At 33.8% G+C, this 21,084-nt stretch overlaps 1 protein-coding gene across 3 annotated transcripts in view; it reads right to left on the bottom strand.

Moving 5' to 3' along the window:
- Nucleotides 1-3,191: 3,191 nt before the first annotated feature.
- The window catches only part of Arl13b (ARF like GTPase 13B), a 67,327-nt gene continuing 49,434 nt past the window's right edge, over nucleotides 3,192-21,084 (bottom strand). For all 3 annotated transcript variants that reach the window (XM_074072945.1, XM_020183691.2, XM_074072944.1), the window contains 5 exons: nucleotides 16,407-16,521; nucleotides 14,391-14,616; nucleotides 11,757-11,870; nucleotides 10,767-10,835; nucleotides 3,192-5,299 (listed from right to left, as the gene is read on the bottom strand). In XM_074072945.1, coding sequence (XP_073929046.1) covers nucleotides 5,223-5,299; nucleotides 10,767-10,835; nucleotides 11,757-11,870; nucleotides 14,391-14,616; nucleotides 16,407-16,521 — 601 coding nt within the window. In that variant the 3' untranslated portion in view covers nucleotides 3,192-5,222. The remainder of the gene's footprint in view (nucleotides 5,300-10,766; nucleotides 10,836-11,756; nucleotides 11,871-14,390; nucleotides 14,617-16,406; nucleotides 16,522-21,084) is intronic.

The raw sequence follows: 21,084 nt of genomic DNA, 5'->3' as shown, positions 1-21,084 counted from the left end.
TTCGCTGCTGACGTCGGCGGTCACCGCGCGTGGGAACCGGGGTCCCTCGCGCCGTCACGTGGGCGCCGCCGTGCGGGGGCAGGCGGTGCTGCGTGACGCGCGGAAAACAAACGTCTCCCCACTAATGTGATTTCAAGTTTAATTTCAGCAAGTTTCCCGTACTCTAGAAGTGCCTCTATCACACCTTAGATTTGGAACAAAAGAAAGTATGGTATTCAGGATTGCAGTGGTTAAGTGCAGGCCATCTACTGGATATCATTCTTTCCGCTTTATGTTTTCGGACTTTGCCTATTTTTTGTTTATTACAGGATGTCACCACTAATGAATTAATACGTTAGTATTATACTTGCAATGTACATATAAAACATAAAGTAGTAAGACTCATACTGTATTTTTATTAGGGGATTACTGTGTTACACTTAGAAGTCGCTACTTGTTACCATTCGTTAGTGCAAATTTGATTTTGTGATTTAAAATACGCATTTTTGCTCATAAATTGCATTTCTGATGACCTCCTTAAAATTTTTAAGTATGTAGTTATTTGGGGTAAATTACCTGCTTCTGTCCATTTATGTGTAGGTGCCATACTTAACATTAGACATGTTAACTATGTCACAATTCTAACTACGTTCCAATTTTTCTTGAAACTATTTAAGTGTGAAGCCACTTTAAATTTTTATGTATCAATTATTTTATTGATTCCATTGCTCTCAGGCATATAAATTTCTTCCCACAAGGAAGCTAATTCTGTTTCATTCTCCTTTTTATAGTTTGATCTTTTACAGTCAAGACCTTAATCTGCCTAGAATACCAATATTTGTGTATTATGAAACTGTTAATGCATTTATCTCTCACCCTAAACAACTATTGAAAAGTTCCACATGGAATTTTAGGAATACAAACTTAAAAACAGACTTAAGGGATAAGAAATTGAGCAGACATAAATACCAGAAAATTAGTGTTTTAAAAAAAAAATCCATATTATTAGGATTAAACAACCAATCATTATTATTAGTAAGGACCTACCTCTAGGAAAGAAAAAACCCACAAAACTATCTTTTTTAATTTTTTCCCCCAGTACTGGGAATTGAACCCCAAACCTCACACTTGCTAAGCAAGCTTCCTACCATTTGAACCATCCTTTGGTTATCTGATTTTGTTTGAGAAATGGCTTAGTCTGGAACTGGTGATCCTACTATGTCTCCTGAGTAGCTGCAATTATAGACATGCGTCATCATGCTCAGCTGCTCTAGGTATTTTATCATTAAGTCAGTTGATCTAATGAGTTTCCAAATAAGTGCACATTATGAACTATTTCCTACACTAGCTGTTTTTATGAATTTTCATTTATACACAAAACATCCAAAACTCTTCATGTTTATGTTGCCCAAAAGGTAAGGGCACAGGATGTAGTAAAACAATCTGACATCAAAAGAGCCCTTAGCTCCTTAAAATGTATGGCAGGAAAACAAAAACCTGTAGTCAGTGCTACAGGATGGAGCGTACTTGTAGGCAATCTTGAACTTTTGCTGTAAGTGAAGCTCTTACTTTATTAGTTTAGGGCTGCAAGTGGTGTGTACAAACCCAGCAGACATCCAGTTCAACTGAGGACTAAATACAATGACTTATTTTTATTGAATCTTTGAAAGTTTCTTTTTAAGGCTGGTACATTTAAAATGTGTATGGTGCAATAGAACACGTATTACTATTAAGGATGGAATTTGTCTCTCCCCTCTCCCAGTTAACATGTTGAAACTTTAATCCCCAGTATGTCTGAACCAACTAAAGTGAGGTCTTAGAAAAAGCAAACCTGCTGGCTCCTTCATTTTGGCCTGTGGCCTCCAGAACTGTGACAAAATAAATTTATGTTGTTTATGACACCAAGTCTGTGGTGCTTAGTTATGGCAGTCTTAGCCAACTAATAATAACATATATACAGGAATATCAAATTATCTACAGATAGGACATATAAAAGTTTAGAGACCACAGATTGACATGCCTGGATCATAAATGATGTTTAATCATCAGTGCCAAAAAGGAATTTACCACTCAGGTCTTAGAGAAGCAAATGATTTTTTCCCCCTAGTTCCTCTTTAATTATAAACTGGGTCCCCTTTATTAAAGGATTTTTTTTCTGTAAAAAAATAGCCTTCTGCTATTGTTTCTATAAAAATAAAGGGATACATCTGTTTTGATAGCCTTATATACTTTAATGTAAGTTTTGAGATAATTTGTTCTTTGAACTAGATGGATATATTTCTTTAGATAATCAATATTAACAGAATCTCAATTTCAAAGTATACACTCTACTTAGAGATAAATTTAGACATTAAGAGCCAAGGACGATAAAATTTATAAGCTACAGCTTTACTGATATTAGCAGTTTCAACTTTTGAAAAGCTTTTACCTGGAAACATGAATTTTATTAGATGGAATGGGAGAAATTGAGTATCATTTTTGGAACAGTACTGGAATTTGAACTCAAGGCCTTGCCTTGCACTTAAAAGTCTACTCTTTGAGACACATGTTCAGTTCTTTTTTGCTTTAGTTCTATTTTGGATAGGGTGTTATGTTTGTGCCGTGGGGCAGCCTTGGCTAAGAATACCTAATTATGCTCCTGGAGTAGGTGGGATTACATTGCATACCTCCACACCTGGCTTACTGGTTGAGATGGGGGTCTCACTAACTTTTGCTGGTGTTGGCCTCAAACCATGATCCCCCAATCTCTGCCTCCTTAGTAGATGGAATTACAGACATTTATCACTAGGCCCACTTAAAAAAATTATACAAAATTATAAATTTGCTTCCCCCATTATAAATAATAAACCAAATTACAAAGTCAGCTAAATAACCTGAGGAAAACATACAACCAAAAACTCTTAAGAAATTCACGATTAGCACTTTGCAACATTTCTTTGTAATGTGACTTCTAGACAGTTTGATAAGTGACATCTGTGTCTTAGTGACAGGGCACTTGCCCACCATTCATGAGGCCTTGGGTTCAAGTCTCAGCATGACAGAGAAAAAAAAAAAAACCTCACAACATTCTTTCTCATATACATAAAAACTTACAAGAAAAAATCTCTCAAGTAAAATTAAAAAAAAAAGAAAAATGCAGTATTTAAAAATAATTGTTATTTAAAGAAAATCATTTAAAACAACCAAAAGAAAAGGGAAACAGCACACTGGTATAAATTGTTTTTATTGTGTGAAAATGTCATAATTCATAACAATTAAGAATAAAAATGTAGCATATAACAAAATAGGCATTTAATTGTTAAAACCTACCTGGATTTACAAAACATCTTTTAAAGTATTTTTAGAATGCTTTAAGGAAACATTGATTTTTGAGAGATCTATATAAAACATTGATTCCATTTTATATATTTAATATCAAAACTATTTTTATGAAGTGAAGTCAGTAATTACTGTACTCTGCAGAAAGCACTGGTAGAAAACAAGAATTTTAAAAATGTCTTTACTCTTAACCCAGCTGAATGTTAAAAAGATAGCAAAAGTATGAATTTAGTTTTAAAAATGAATATGATGTTATAAAAGGAACAAAAAAGATGAGGAATTTTTCTCCTAAAATCTGGTTCAGAATTTACATCCTACCCTCCTACAATGCTTTTCCTCACTTCACTTTTTTGCTACCTATGAAATTTAGTTTGTTAGGAATTTTATATATGAAATAGAATGCTGTTTATTCAGTGTACAAGGAGGACCTATGTATAAACTCCAAAAAAACCTGTACTATGCTGACTACAGTAATAAATGACCTGATTAATAAAAGTCCAGTGAGTTAAAAATGTGAATAAAATGTGATGTCCTAAGTAAAACCTGTAAAGAATCATACTAAGCTGCCTTAGATAGACTTATCAGAAACCAGTGCATGTCTATTGTCAGTATAGATACCAAATGTACTTATCTTAGTAAGCTGATAAGGAAATTGTTGTGTTCCTATTTTTTTCACCTTGATGTGAAGTCAAATTTTCAATCATATGTAACATTATGAATCCATTATTCAAAATACATATCTAAAAGTTTGTCTAAAGAACAGATGAATAGACAGTCCTATGGATAACATTCTCAAGTATAAGAGAATTGCTATCACTTTAAATTGAGAAATTATTTCTTCTTTATAAAAGTATTTGAGACATTTTTTTCTTATTGACGTGCCCAAGCTGTTTGTTGTAAAATATAAAGCTCTGAACCTACAGTAGGTTTTTTTATCTTCTTGCCTTTAATCTCAAGCCATAAAAGAACTAGAAAAACCTGAGTCACTGCAGTTTCTGACAGGACAAAGGAGTGGCAGGGAGCACCTTGACTTCCCAAAGTGTCTGGTCTTGAAAACAAGGGTGTATTGGAACTTCCAGTAATATCTCACAGACAGAACATATTTTTTACTAATTTAAAAAATAGGTAAAAGGGGCATTTCAAGACTCATTCACTGAGATCATCACCAAAGAAGACAAACCACACAAATAACCACAAAATTGAACTATCTTCTTGGATACTATCTTCAAATTGCATAATTTGCTAAGAGAGAATTGTTTTTTAAAAGGTATTATTTTAAAATTAGGTAAAAATAGTAGGTACATTTCAAGAATAATGCTATCACAAAACATATCTCGAGCCATATAAATATATCCTGTTTGTATAGTTCATTTCTGTCAAGTAAATCAACTATATTCCAGACACAGTTTAAACAAAGCATCTATAAAAAATGTACAATGAATAAAATAGTAATTAACATAAATGTTATAGAAAAATATAAAAATAGTTAAAAGTTTAGTTTATAAATTCCCAGGAATTCCCCTTTCATGCACAAGTATCTTACAAAAGCTGTTTAATATATAGAAATACAGATCATTACATGGCAAAGAAAGTATGCAAAGTCTGTTGGCTCTATTTCTGAAGAGGTTTTCCTTCAGAAATATGCCCATGAAGTGGGGATGTGTAAACCAGAGAGTCAACATTAAATCTTGCTAGCTTGGTTTAAATGCTCATCCCATCTACTGGTCATTTTGGCTCCTTTCTGATTTAACCATGAAAGACACAGAGAAACAAATTATCAGGTCAGGTTCTTGGCTATTATATCCTTGTTGGAATCATTATGGTTATCTTGGCCAAGTCATCAATGCTTAGGGTTTTTCTTCTGTTGAGAAAAGAGGTTACAGTTCGCCCTGCTGTTGTTAAGAGAGCTAATCCATATGACTTGGCTATGAGATCACATCATGAGCATCACTGTTAGGTCTCTGTCGCACAACCAGGGGAGGCAGCGGCTTCCCAAAGAAATCTGCACAAACAAGGGGAACCAAAAACAGAACAGTTATGGTCATCAAAAGTTTTGACATAGCTATTTTCCAACAAGAATTCAAGAAAATGTAAATAAACTCAAAACATGACAACTAAGGTAAAGTCTACTCAGTGTAGTAAAAAGCTGTACCAAATGGCTCTATTATTATTTTGTTTGTATTTGCACATACATTAAAACAAAACAAGTATAAAATAATCAAAATCTGTAGAACCTGCTGCTAAGATCTTGATAAGTCTTATCAGTAGGTGTTACCCTGAACTCTTGTAATAGTGCTTCTATACAGTTAGTGATTTGGGGAGTATTTTATACAAAATAGGCTTGCCCTTCATTATAAATTTCATTAATTATCATAATTGCCTTATAAACTTTATGTAAGTTATCAGTAAATACTTTCTAGTTAATTACCATAAAATTATTCTAGAAGCATAAGTGTTCATAAGCAACTAGTAAGCTGCAATAATGCCCAAATAAATCCTAATGCAATGGTATAATGAGTTAAGGCATAGGTTTCAAAGCTGGACAAACCTAAGTTCAAATCTTGATTCTACCAGTTATTAGCAATGTTGACTTTGAAGTTTAGGTTACTCGTGCACAAAAGGGGGATATTGTTGCCCACATTATAAGATTATTTGGAAGAATTAAAACTGCTAAGCACAATGGTAGGTACATTTTACATGCAGTTATTATAATTAAGTTATGCAGTTATTATTAGAATTAAAATGATATTGGAGTACTCAATTACTTTGAGGAATTTAAAAATATTTTGGAAAGAGATAAACGCATATGTAAGAAATGTCTTTCCTTCCCCCAGAATTTATTTCTGTAGTTGATTCTATACTGTCTCTTTGTCAAAAAAATTGAATTATTCTATGCAAAAGACATTCCTTATTCTCTTAATCATTAGACGATATAAGTTGCTCTTAGTGCCCAAATGAAAGTAACAACTTACTTGCCAATACATATTTTAATAAAGAACTTCAAACTTTTTAACATGAAAAATAAAGAGCAATAAAACTATATACAAAATTTTTATCTTCCTACATAATGTTAAGATTTGAAGGTATTCTTTAGTTTGCATATTTGGTATTTTTGACTATCAGAATCTTTTATTCATTTCTCAAACTATGTAATACACAATATATAATATTGATAAAGTACAGATTGTTCACAAAGTGAACAAGTCTCTTCTCTGAATGCATCTGTCTTACCTGTTACACTGAGCAATCTTTGTAGGCAATAAAAACTATTAGAAAAGTAGTCAAACTGTTACCAAGGTAAATGTCTACAATCAAAATATAAGTAAGAATCTGTCTTTTGTAAAGATTTTTTTTCATTTTTTTAATTATTATTTTACTGGGGGTACATTGTGACATTTACAAAATTTCTTATAATTTATCACAGTTGAATTCACTCTCTCCATCATTCTCCTTTATCCCCCATTCCCCATTCATGAAATAGTTTCAACAGGTCTCATTTTTCCATTTACATACATGTATACAGACTATTTCTACCATATTCACCCTCTGACCCCCATTCCTTATATCCTCCCCCCTCCCACAGGTGGCTACCCGCAGACAGGACTTGTTTTGCCTTCCTGTTCTGTTTTTTGTTTAAAAACAAAAAAAGGCATTTTTGTTTGTTTAAGATAGCTGTACAGGGTGTTTCATTGTGACATTTCCATACATACATACATACATACATACATATATATATATATATGTATGTATGTATGTATGTATTATAACCCAAAGTGGCTCATCCCCTCTATTTTTCTCTTTTCTACTTTAGTCCCCTTCTTATGGTGATTTCAACAAGTTTAAAAACTCTAAAGCCATTCTTGTATAGGAAGTACATCAACCATATTCACCTTCTTAACTTCCTTCTTTTATGCTCCCTCTCTTGTATGTCACCCCCCCTTAGTATGACCTGTTTTTCATAATATTTGTATTGGGTCTATATCCCAATCTGATGACAGCAAAATTTTGTTTGACTTAGTAAATTTTAACTGCCAAGCCAACCACAATCTATTTTTAATTATTTGCTGTAGTTTACCAAGTATCTGTTGTCTACTTGCCATCAAACATTTGTTAATATGCTAATAGATACAAAGGCAAAGAAATGTGTCCAAAGTTAAAAAAAAGATGATGTAATTATGCAGTTGGACCTAGCAGAATCTCAGATCAACATCCCATAAGCCCAAAGAATTATTTAATATAAATTCTTCATATTAAAATGTAAAATTTATTGTACTCATTTACTTCCCCCAATTAATAACAGAAGAGTTTATTTTTAAATCCAGGCTAGTACTTAAAATTTTTGGAAAAAATAAAGGTATTTTAAAATGTAAAGGTATAGTGTTTTCTCCGCTCCAGGAAGCTAAAATTTGATAAAACTAAAACTAACTAAAATACTAGAACATAGTGGCTTAAGCTTACCTAAGATAATTATTTTCAAGGAGTTCTAATTTAAAAACAAACACAGGAAAGTGTGGAGGGGTGCAGAGTGGGAAGCCTTCTCAGCCCATTTTCAGCTTTTTTTCCCCAGTTATCCGTCATTGTAATGTTCCCATTGATTTTTTTGCATCTCATTGGACATTCTTTCCCTCACAAATATCAAACTTATCATTCCACACCTGTATTCATGCATAAACAATTACAGAGCATTTGTTTGGTGCAAAGTACTCTACAGGGAAGAAAAATCTACCCTACCTATCCTCTCCCACTCACCTCTCTGGGTCCCTTCTTTTCTTCTAAATGCCACAGTGTTAACTGTACCGGTTTTCAGACATTTCCAAAATGATAAACCCATACACACTTCTGTATGTCTCTCCAAAACAGATTTCCTTCCTACTTATATAGCTGCTTTCTTTTCTTTTTTTTTTTTCTTGGCAGTACTGGGAATTGAACTCAAGGCCTTCTGCTTGCTAGGCAGGTGCTTTACCACTACAGCCACTCTGCAAACCCTATCTATATATTTTCAATCTTAGAGACAGCACCAACCTTCTAGCCCCTTGAGCTCTCTATACTCTTAATTTTCTCTTGCTCTCAACCCACACCTCCATTCACCTAATATTACTTATTAAAATTGCTAAAATATTCTTTACATACATTTTTTTATTCATCCCAATTTCCAATCCTTATTTTTTACTTTGAATACAACAGCTTCCTAACTGGGAAGTCAGTCATTAAGTCAGTAAGCCTTTTCTCATTGTGAGAAAAATTATATTCCCAAGCATCAAATCTAGTAACACTATTTCTTTGATTAAAATGAATATTATCTCTTTGAAAATTATAGCAAGTCCAAACCACTTGTCCCCCTCCATTTTCAAAATTTTCTATAATTTAAAATTTTCACTTTCTTCCAAATTCTACATATGACCTACACTCTACAGTCACATGTAACTTTATTCTATTTTCCAGATAAACAGTGTTCCTTCCCACCTCTCTACTGGCTTTTGTTTTTTATGGCTTTTTTTTTTGGGGGGGGGGGTTTGTTATTGTTTTTAACATTGGATCTCATTATGTATACCAGGCTGGTCTGGAAATTGAGATTCTCCTGCCTCTGCCTCCTAATGGCTGGGATTCCAGGCATGCACACCTTTGAATAATCTGTTTCTTTTGTTTACTGACCTTTCATTCTTTGAAGACTTAGTTCTAATGTCACATTTCCTAAGTGCCCTTGCAACTATATATGCATAGTACTCCAATTTCTGCACCGTAGAATTGTCATATACACTATTGTAACCTAAAGCATCGTCTTGTCTATTAGATAAGGAACTCCACAAAGGTAGAATGTCTTATTCTAAAAACTTATTGGAAGTTTTTAGCTTGTGTTAAATACAGAGTAGGTACTTATTTAATGATGGGATTCAGTATGAGAAAAATATTTGTCCTATGAGAAATTGTTTTCTATGTAAATATGCAGGTACATGCAGATATATACACACTAATGCTCAAATTTTCTAATGTGAATATTTAAATTGATAATATATTCTAAGGGATATGAATTCAAAGTTATATGATAAAAAATTAATAGTGAATTAAAACATAATGTAAATCAGTAAATAAGATATGTGATTCTTCTGGAAATAATACGTCAGTAGTTCTCATATAGTTTGTTCTTAGAGAAAAAAACTTTCCTATTTTTTGAAATGTAAAAATAAATCTAATTTTCACAAATGATTATAAAGAAATATTTCTTTATCAACGTATAGTATTCTGAAAAAGAAAGCAAATAGCACACTTACATATTTTTTGAAAAAATATTTCATAAAATTTGGTATAGTGTTAAATTATATGGTAATGCTTTTCTAAAGACTAAACTTCTTTTTTCTTTTTTCCTTGTTCTTTATTATTATTTATTATTATTATTTCCTTGTTCTTTTTTATTGTTTATTATTTTGGTGGGCTTGAACTCAGGACTTCATATTTGCTAGACAGGTGATGTACCTAAACTCCCAAACTTTCTTTTTCTAATAAGTGATCTCCTTAGGAAACAAAGTTCTAAAGTAATTAATACAGGGCCATCAAAAAAGGAATTGGATGCTCTTAATGAACAAGTTTACTGAGCCACAATTATACATAATTATTCTTCTGCATTTTAGAAGTAATGAAAAAAATCTACTTTGATGGTTAGTAATCACAGTTCTGCCTGTTGTTGTTGACGACTCTTAACTGTCCTTTCCCTAGCTTTTGCTTCCTGGAATTCTAATATATAGATATGTTAATAATTCTCTCCTCTTTCTCTTCCTATATAGACACACATATGTATGTATATGTATTATATGTATATAATTACTATATTTATGTGTTATGTGTATTATGTATATACTACATATATGTGTATATATATATATAGATAGATATAGATATAGATAGATAGATAGTTATGTTAATTTCATTTGAAGAAAACTGTTCTCTTGATTCGATAAAGCCTTTAGGAACTTTCTGTTTAGCTCAACTTCTTTTTGTTTACTGATCTGACATATAATTATACAGATAATGTTGGATTTTACTTCAGTTTAATATTCAGCAGCTAGGGTGTCTTATTAGAGGCATACAGAAAAATTATATGTCATTATCAAAGAGTATACTGAACACATACAGGACATGACAGCTTTCTAATACTAAGTATATTTGTGCTATCTCATATTTAAACTGTTTTCATATATTTTCCTTTTCATAATTATTTTCATATGGATATCATGGATAAACATGAGTGTGATTCTTTTTATCTCTGTATTCAAAAGTAAATAAAAATCAAATTATATAGATGCAAAGTGCATTTAAAAATAAATTTAAAAATTTTTAAAAGTACAATGAAAAAAGATGGCAGTGGATTGGAAAGGCTTCCAAAAATAAAATAGTAAGCTTGTTGAAGTTATGAGGAAAGGAAAAGTGGATGCAATATACACAGATGACACTTGAAAACCGATCCTTTGCATTACCATCATGACGTGTTTCACCAAGAGGCTCAAGTTTTGGAAGTCTAGTGACTTTGGGGGTTCCCCAGCCAACTAAAGAAAAAGAAAAACATTTAGAAGCACTGTTAAACAAATGTCTCTTTTAAATCTGTTGAGAGGCTCCCTCCTTGACAGGAAGTATATATAACATTCAACATAAGTTCAAATGTACTGAAGAACACATTTTAAATGGCTTCTCCTTAAAAATGTAACTATAGGCTGCTAACATTTGCCTTAACTTAACTTCTTATCCACTTTTAATTAAAAATATATATATGCTCCTTTCACCATAATCTTAAATAAGTTTTTGGCTAACACTCTAACCCATAGAAAAGGCTAAAAGAAATGTTTTCTTATTAAATAGTATACTAGAAATGAGTCTTTAAAAAGGAAAACATTTCCATGTAAAGTCTTGTAGCTGGACTACAAGGACAATGCAAACATTTATTTAGTTATGAGCTATTTATTAAGCACCATCACAGATCAGATACTACACATCGTGCTGAAAAGTTAGTCTCAATTATTGTGCAGTTATGTCACAGTGCTTTACACATCACTCCATTTAATCCTGTGACAGCTGAGGAAGTCCGCAGATATCTTGGATTTATGCTGGAAAATTCATATATTTAGGTAACTTTCAGGATGAAAGGTCCAATGTTTTAAAAGCTCACATTAACCATCTATACATTAAATTTAAATTCCAACAATATAGATATTGATATTTCACATAGAACTTGATCACATTCTAGGAACTGTCAGTAAGATTTTCTTAATAGTTTTTTTCTTTTTTTTTTTTTTACTTTCCATAAAAACCAACATTATGTTGACAAATTTTGCACAAAGTAGACAGTAAAGAATTCTTTCTCAGAAATTCACAAATTAATGAAAATACTAAATAAAAAACACACAATTTCCTTTTTTCTATACTATTTAAAGCAGTATTTCTACATTCAGTATCAGTGTCAATTTACTCACTAGGAGGGGGTGGGGGTGGTGTTGGACTCTTAGGAGCAGAGTCATCTGCATTAACTGGTTCTACGCGATGACTTCTTTTCATTCTTAGTTTTTTAGTTTTCTTTTTACTGGTATCTATAAGATATAAACATGGAGCTTTACTCTAATGGGAAAAATGAACTTCTATAATAGAAAACAAAGAACAAAATAAGAATACGGATATTATTACCATAGAAACCTCTTCTGCTTAACTTTGGAAATTATTAACAATAGCTAAATGTGAACTTGTATTTACTAAGAATAATTAAATGATGGCTTATTGAATAAATATATGATTTGTCAATATGATACAGTTAAAAGTTCTAAGAAGTTTTATTTCTCAAGGCAACAAATAGTTCTTCAAAATGTCACATAAACCAAACATGATTATCTAATTATAAGGCCTTTTCATAGACTCAGAGCGACTTAACAAAAGAAGAGGGTGCTGACTTTTCTCAGTGGGATATGTAGAATGATTTTAGGTATAAATAGTCCAAAACTAACCTTTTGATGTGAACAAAAAAGACTCAAATCAAGTTGAAACATACTACTCACTAAAATAATCCCAACAAAAGATACACCCAATATAAACATATACAACCAAAAAAATCACATTACAAGACCGAGCAGAATTTAATGTGCTAATTATAAAAAGAAAAAAAAATCAAAACTATAGATTCTCACTTATATGTATAATAAGGATACGTATGTTAATGTGTAAACTCCTAAATTTATAACATATAAATATGTATGTAATACATTAAAATAATACAATTTCTAAAATGAGAAGTATCTGTACCAGAAGAAATAGATAACATCTGTGAAAATCTACAAAGAGTAAGAAACACAAACATACTTAGGAACAAATTATTTTTCTAAATTAGTGTCATTTGAGGAATTTAACTGCAGAGAGAAACTATGTAATCCCTTTGCAATTAAAGCTGTAGGCTTTACAGTTGGAAGAATGGAAGGAGCAAGGAGTATTTTGAAACCTATGGTCCTTTTTTAAAATTTTTTTTTATTTTTGAAAAATACAGACTTGTACTTTATTTTCTTTATTATTGTTGTACAAGAGATACATTGTAGTATTTATATAAGTTCTTACAATATGTCATAGTTGGGTTCACCCCCTCTATTATTCTTTACCCCCTCCCCCCAATTCCTGGAATATAAAAACCATACCAACCCTTTACGATGGGCAGTAAAGTCAGTATGATGGAATAGCATACAATGTGGAACACAGGATTTGGACTGGAGTCTCAGCCAAGGACATAAGATCTTTAGTTCTCAATCTCTCCAAGTCCCTGGTTTCCCATTTATACAATGCTAATAATATACTCCATGACTGCTCTGTTATATAACACAATATTGTGTTAAATAAACGTAATGAACCCGGAGGCATGCTTTAAAGTACAAAATATGTTATTATTATGGCTATATGATTTACTATTTACTATCTTGGATCTCCTGATGCTATATTTTAAAGTCATTTGCCAAGACCACTTTACTTTTTAACAATGTATAATATGACATTCCTTTTAAAAAACTAAGAGACTATTGTACTAAGTCTGCCTCCTTTTTAGCTCTGCTGATAGTGACACATGTATGAATATGGCTGCACTCAGTTCCTAACTGACAAAGAGTACATATTCAGATCTAACATTTTTTCACCTAGCAAAATATCCACATTAACTAATCTGCTAATCCTCAAGTATTGAAAATTAAAAAAAGAAAAAAAAAAAAAGAACCTATGATACTTTTTAAAGAAAACTGCTGCATACAGTAGTCATCTCACATTTGGCAGTCATTTTGATAGGAACATTATAGTTATAAGTCTAAAAGTCCTGTGAATGAAGATGATGTTTATCTCTATTTTAGAGATAAAGAAAACAAAGAATATATACCTCATATAAAGAATATGCAATTTATGTTATATAACCTAATAGATCTAGAAAATGGGAAAGTTAGGATTTGACCCCAGATTGTCTAATTCCAAATGTAGGCTCTCACTGGTGGACAAGGACAATGTCCTAAGTTCAACACCCAATATCCCTGAAAACAAAACAAAATAAAAACAAATACATATCTCTATGACATCAACAGACGTGAACTTAAAAGAAAACAATATGGGTTGAAGATTTTGCAATATATTAAAATAAAGGAAAGGTGACTTTTACTTTGCTCTTTTCTTTTTTTAAGAGAGGCCTTGCATATGATACACCTTTAACCCCTGAATTGACTTTAAAGGAAATGATTCTGATTGTTAAATTATAAGAATTAAAAAAAAAAAAACAGGTGTACAACAACAGCAACAAAATCCTTCAAGATGTTAATAAATTCTAAGGGTTCCTGGGGCATTATGCTGTCCTCCAAATATTTGCAAATTGAATTTTCCTCTGAAATTCTTTTAAGTTACAAAGGATGACATTTAAGTCATCACAAAAAAAACATTAGGAGAAAAATGGCTAATGAGTAACTAAAGACCTTGAGAAAATCATGGTGAGTATTGCCTTTGGAGATAAAAAATTACAGTTTTTAAAAAAATGTAACATAAATGCAATGAAATATGGTTTATTTATGTCCATGAAAATTACTTAAAATAATGAGATTTATGACCTGATTCCAATGATCGCTGATCTGTCTCATCTTCATTCTCCAACTGCTGTGTTACTGCCTCCTTGTAATTTTCTACTGTTTCCAATTCATTGGTTTTGTGACTGCTGTCACTAGTATGGCTTTGTGTCTCTATTTGCTCATGTTCCATTGTATGTTTCAGGGGGCAGTCATCACTGTCTTTCTCCATCATCTGCTTCTTTTTCTCTTTTTCAAGCTTTTTTTCATTCTAACAAAAATGAAATATATCATCTTAATTATAAAGATTATACCTAAGATCATTTTAAGGAAAATGTCAATCTAAGAATATTCTGTAACTTCAATGGCATTGTGATAGTTTCATTAAAATGATTTGTTGAGTATATCAGTAAGACATGTTAACCCAGAAGGTATAAAAGAAATTATCACTAATTTCACAATCTAGAGATGATCACTATTTAGTATATAATCACTAAGAGGCACTTTTGTTGGCCTGTTCACACGCACGTACACACACCACCAACAAACAAATATAAATGACTATCTCTTTTTATAAACACATATTTATTTGTTGCTTAAACAAAAAACTGAAGTTCTCATTTCAGTGTACATATTTCGTTTTCTTAATGAATTTATAAAGAACTTAGTACATCATATGAGTGCTATGTGTTAGCTACCATTGTTTTCATCGATTATTTTGACATTTTTAATGGTTGTAAGTCATTTTACTAATTTTTTTCTGCCTTTCTTTTATCCTTTGTACATTTATTTACATGTGTATACACTGTTTCTGCTACCGCCCCTCCACACACACCCTTACCCCTGCTTCCAGGCAGAACCTGTTCCACCCATTTCTCTGATTTTGTTGAAGAGAAAACATAAGAGATAATAAGAAAGACATATCATTTTTGCTAGTTTGGATAAATATAGCTATACAGAGAGATTCATAGCATTACTTCCATACACTTGTGTACAGACCTCTTCACTACTTCCTGCTCCCCTTCCCATAGTGGCCTCTGCCAATTACTAATTTCTTTTCAATGGAAAAAGAGGTTAATCCTAATTTTTTACTATTATAAAAAGCAAACTGTCTTATTAGATTTTTTTTCTTTTCTTGGCACTACTGGGTTTGAACTCAGGGCCACGTATTTGATAGGCAAATGCTTTATCACTTGAGCCACATCTCTAGCCCCATCGTATGAGATTGTTTATCTCAATTCCTAACAGTAAGATGGTTGGGTCAGTTAGGACATTTTCAAATGTAACATATAATCGCAAACTTCTGTTCAGAAAAACTGAATCAAAAGCCTGCCTCCATTATAAGATCTGAAGAGAATGGCGGAGGTTCAGGAAGCACTGCCTAGGAGGAGGCATGGCTGAGAGCAATTCAAGTAGAGTCAATGCAAACTCTGGACACCAGCAGAAGATGAAAACAAAGACACACACACAACCCCTTCTTCATAATTAAAATTTACAAATTAATATTAGTAAGGCTTATGGAGATTAAAATTAAATGGTACTCAGATACAGAAAAATTTATTGCTAATTAAGTATTTTTAAGTGTTCTGGGAAAATAGAAAATTGTTTATGTACTCTAATATAGTATAAACATTTAATTACTGTAAAGGAATAGTAACAGAAATTCTGGAACAGAGACATGTAAATAAGACTAAATATATTATTACTATGTGAAAAACTAACAAAAATAGATTTATCAAAACAGTAATAATTCTGATATTCACCCTTTTATCTCCATATATTTTGGTCATATTTCCCTTTTTATACTATTATCAAAATTTTTGAGGGAACGTATGTTTGGCAAAGGCTCTACCATTGAGCCCCAAAAGGTAAATTTGAATTGGAAGGAAAAAAGCAGTAAATCTTCAACCCATCTTTTACTTTTAATTTTATTAGAAATATCTCTCTGGAGAAATTCTTCTATCTTGCTGCCTCTTGTCCTAACTCCTCACTTTCTTTACCAAATTCCAAGTTTATCATTTCAGATTTAAAAAAAACACATATAGTTGCCACAACTCATACCTCAATGATTACAGATGCTATTGGCTGAAAAGGGTTAACTGTAACTGGTCCTGTGTCCAACTCAGCCAGACCACTGGTTTCATCAAGTTCAGCTTGCTCTCGTTCTTTTTGTTCTCTATTGTTTGGGGGAAAAAAATGAAAATCCTTTTGAAAAATTGCTGAACCATACTTAGGAAATCTATTCACAATAAGCTTAAGGCTGTTTAAATTATTCCCAAAAACGAAATGAAATCTAACACTACGGAAAGACAACTCAGAGAAAAATACAAAGCAACTCCTTAGTTCAACCCCAGTTCCCCTACTTGGGAAGGAGAACCCTGTATCGCTAGTATAAGGTAAGCCTGAAAGTGCCAACAACCCCTATAACAGCAACCCAAAATCCTGATTACAGGAGAAACCAGTGGATCTTATAGTTTCTATATCCAGTATGAGGATTTGCTCTAAAAGTGACTTCTCCTGCAAGACAAGCTAGCACTGAATTCCATTATATCGCTCCACAAACTCTCAAGAGTGTTATAACCAAGAACCATTTGAGGAAGTTCCTATTATTAAGTTACCAAACTACACTGTGCATCAGAAAACAGAGCAATCACAATTCAGAGCCCTTGGGGATACCCAGCAGCAGTGTTGGGGTTGGAGACCTCCGTACAAGATAGTCCTGGATGGGGAAATGTCTGTGAAAACTCCACTGAGTGGTTCAAGCACTAGGAAGCATAGGCTGTGACAGGAGGGGAGTGGAGGGTACAGGAGTCAATGGTCCTGTTATGAATCATCTGACTGGGGTCCTTTTGCTCTGCCTAGGCAGGAATCATGGGTAGGCTTGGAGAAGGTTTTCCAGTGCTGGCAATGGGCCTTTGAGTACCCATGACCTCGGAACTGGACTGGTAGACCCAGAAGCTTACAGCTCCAAGCCATGAGATAGGAGTCTATTCCTCCACGCATTAGAAGATGAAGAATTATGGCTGAAGGCACTCAGGTTAGAGGCTGTCACTCAGGGATGTAACCATCAGCAGCCCAGCACTTGGCAGCTATTGTAATCCGTAGCTTCCAGCAATAGCAGGCAGCAAACAGCAAATAGCAAGACTCGGTGGTTCTAGGGTTACAGCTCTCATAAAGGACTCTGGTGCTGGTATTCTTTACCCTAAGTGTGTTACAGCTCTTAGGCCTAGGATGTCTAAGAACTTGCCCTTAAAGGCTTGACAGTTATCTGAAACTCTTCCAGTGACCAGAGTCCAAAATTTCTCTTTTCTGGTTCTTTATAGTTTCTTTCTTTTGCCTCAGCTCTCTAACCTCTCTTTCCTTCTCCAGACTTCTTTCCCTCCTTGTCTTTGCCTCTATTTCCCACTGTTTTTGCCCTGGCCACTCTCTGGAACTCTTCAGCTGCCTCATGTTGCTATTGCCGTAGTGTCACCACCTCAGTTGTTACTGCTACTTCCTTCATGTTGCTATCACTCTCTTCTTACTTCCACTGCTGTTTTCTCCTCTCTTCATATTATCAGCTTAATACATTCTACTAATGATGAAAATCAAAAGTAGGTTACAGCAGGCATTGTGGCAAATGCCTGTAATTCCAGATACACAGGAGGTGGAGACAGGAGGATCAAGAGTTCAAGGCCAGCCCAGGGAACATTAGGGAGACTGTAAATCAAAAATATAAACAAAAAGTTTGGGGGCATGGTTCAAGTGGTGGAACACTTGTTTAACATAAGTGAGGCCCTAGGTTCAATTCAGAGCACCTCCCCCAAGTCCCAATAAAAAGAAAATACCACTTAAGAGAAACCTTTTATTGGCACTAATTTTGCAACACCATGGAGCAGCACAGAAGGGTGTCTTCTGGTTGACACAGAGTGAACCAAATGCCTATTTATACAGACAGAGAATGGGTATAGCAAGGGTGTCTGCACCAGTAATAGCAGAGTCTCTCATTTGCAGGAGAAACCACACTTGCACCAATCAAAGCAGTGCCTCATGCAAGTGAATAATGGTGTTTGCACTAGTCACATGCTTTCTACCTTGCCACAAAGAGAAGTATTTACCTCTGGTCTGAGTGGATATAACCTCAGAGTCATCTAGAGTTCACCAAGTGTTGTATTACCAGAAAGTCTGAGAAAGCTGTTTGAACCAGTTGTTGCTGGGATGGCCTCCTGAAGACCATAGTTGTGTTTTGACAACAAATAGCTGTAAATGCCATGCAGCTTCTTCAAGGCATCCATGAAGTGTTCAAAGCAGCTTATAGTCCTTTGCTCAAGGCAATTAAGTCACCAGGAAAGGATCTAACAGCTGTCAATTAGGAAGTCAAATTGCCCCAGCCCTGAAAATTTTACCTTATTTAAAGGAAAAATGAACATTGAATGGTAATTACAATACTTATCATTAACATTAATACTAATTTAACAGTACTTAACAATGCTTAACTCCTGCACTAATGCCCAGGAGAGGGTGAAAGGGAGTGGTACCTCTAATCTGTCTCTGTCCCAACCTCTGTGAGAATAAATAAAACAACAGGACAAGGAAGCTGCACTTCATTCAGTTCCTGCAGGTCCCTTCTAGCATAGAACTCGGTGGTTTGATTGCTTCCACTACTGTCAAGAGGCATTCTGGAGATACAACACAGCTTGGCCATTTTCCACAAACCTCATATATGTACTGAAGGCTTTGGAGTGAGTGTGTACTTGCCTGGATATTCCATATCTCAAGCTCAGCTTGAGATAAGGTTGTTAACAAGGACTCATGGAGGACTCTGACTTTCCCCCCATCTTCAGGTACACATACAAAGACACCTCCAGGGTAAATACAGGCCTGCTATGGATAATATTACCTCAGGCCTGGTGGGGAAACACATGCAGGCACCAGCCTGCCTGCTGCCCTAAACTGTTAAGTGACAGCAAAGACAAGTTACAACTGGCTTCCACTGTGACCCACCAGTCCCCCCATTCTTAGAGGATTCCAATAATGGAGGACTCAGAAAGAAGTGTTTCTAATCCAAATACCATGACTAGGAGGAGCTTTTTACATTTGTTATTGTTGTTGTCATTTTTCTCATTTTTTTCCTATTTTTACCTAATTTTATTTATTAGTTTTTTATTCTTCAACTGGATTTCTCTTTCTTCATCCTCTAATTTTTGTCTTTTCTCATTTTCCTCCTTTTAAAATTTCTTCCTGCTATCTTTATTCATTTTGCTTTTTAAATTTTTAACTTTTCAGTCTATTCCATATTATTTTTTACCTTTGCTATTGTTCTTGGTATTGCAGTTGTTCTTTTTAATTGGCTGTTATTGTTTTTCTAAATCTGGTTTGGTTTTATATTACTGGGGTTTCTTTTCTTCTCACTGAGCAATGCTGGGATTTGAGTCTCACACCTCAAGCATGTTGAGTGGGTGTTTTGCAGTAAGCTACATCCCCAGCCCAGTTGAGAGAAATTGCTTATTACTCCAGTCATGACTTAGGACCACTTGAATCTTGGCTGATAATTCAACTTAATAAATAAAGCACACCCTTCCATCTGACAATATGGCCCCAAATAGGCATCTCTGTGGGGCCTGAAGTCCTGCTTCTGGACATTCACCTCCTTAGCAGCAGTAGAGAGTTATCACACAACATGGCAGACACTACACCTATGAGGAACCTCATTATAATTTATCCTTCCAAACTGCTTATTTCTGACAAGAGGAAGACTAACCACAGAGAGTGCACCCCACATATTCTGCTATGTACAACATACTTTTCTGTACTGCAAGAGGGACCCCACTCTTGTGAGACCTACAAAGTGGTTCCCTCAAACTCTGATACAGTATACATAGTGTCAAAACCCACTAATCACAGCCAAAGAAGCCACAGAGAAACTACCTTATGAAGTCCATTTGGAATTAAGCTCAACAATACAAAACAAAATCAATATCCAAGGGCACTTCATCAAGAGCATGCCCACTAAGAAGACCCTAACATAAAAATGGAAGAGCTATCCATGATAACAGATGTGGAAATTTCAACATACAACCAGAAAAAATATGAAAAAAAGCCACATGATCCCTATAAAAGTTCATATCACTCTCATAACTGATTCCAAAAATAGTGAAACAGATGGAATCTGGACAAAGAATTCAAAAGCATGAGTTTTCAAATGCTCATTGAATTCAAGGAGGATACAAATAAGCAGGTGAATAAATTAAGGAAGACATTGCGAAATATGAAAGAGCAACTCAATAAACAAATAGAAATTCTAGATTAGACTCAAACTTACACATGAAAAGCTCAATAAGTTTAAAAAAAAAAAAAACTCAGTTGAAAGCCTCGCCAGAGGCTAGACTAAAATAACTGTCAGGGGTTGAAGACAAGACTGATGACTGATTACATTCAGGTAAAGAAAAAAAAAAAAGAATGAATGAACAGAACATACAAGATCTATGAGACATCATTAAAAGATCAAAAAATGTATAGTCAGAATAGAAGGAACATATATACAGACTAAAAGCATACAAAACTTATTCAGTAAAATGGCAGAATTTTGCCAAATCTTAGGAAAGACATCTACATCCATATAATCAGAACCAAAAATGATCTTCTCCACAAAATATAGACTGTCAAAGGTACAGAACAATGAGAGAATATTTGAAAGAGAGATGTGCCAAACCACTTTAAAGGCAATCCCATCAGAATAACAACAGATTTCTGAGCAGGA

This window comes from Castor canadensis, chromosome 5, assembly GCF_047511655.1.
Source record: "Castor canadensis chromosome 5, mCasCan1.hap1v2, whole genome shotgun sequence".
In the NCBI taxonomy this organism is placed as follows: domain Eukaryota; kingdom Metazoa; phylum Chordata; class Mammalia; order Rodentia; family Castoridae; genus Castor; species Castor canadensis.
Note: the sequence above shows the minus strand (reverse complement) of the source record. Positions and strands in the feature narration are given on the sequence as shown.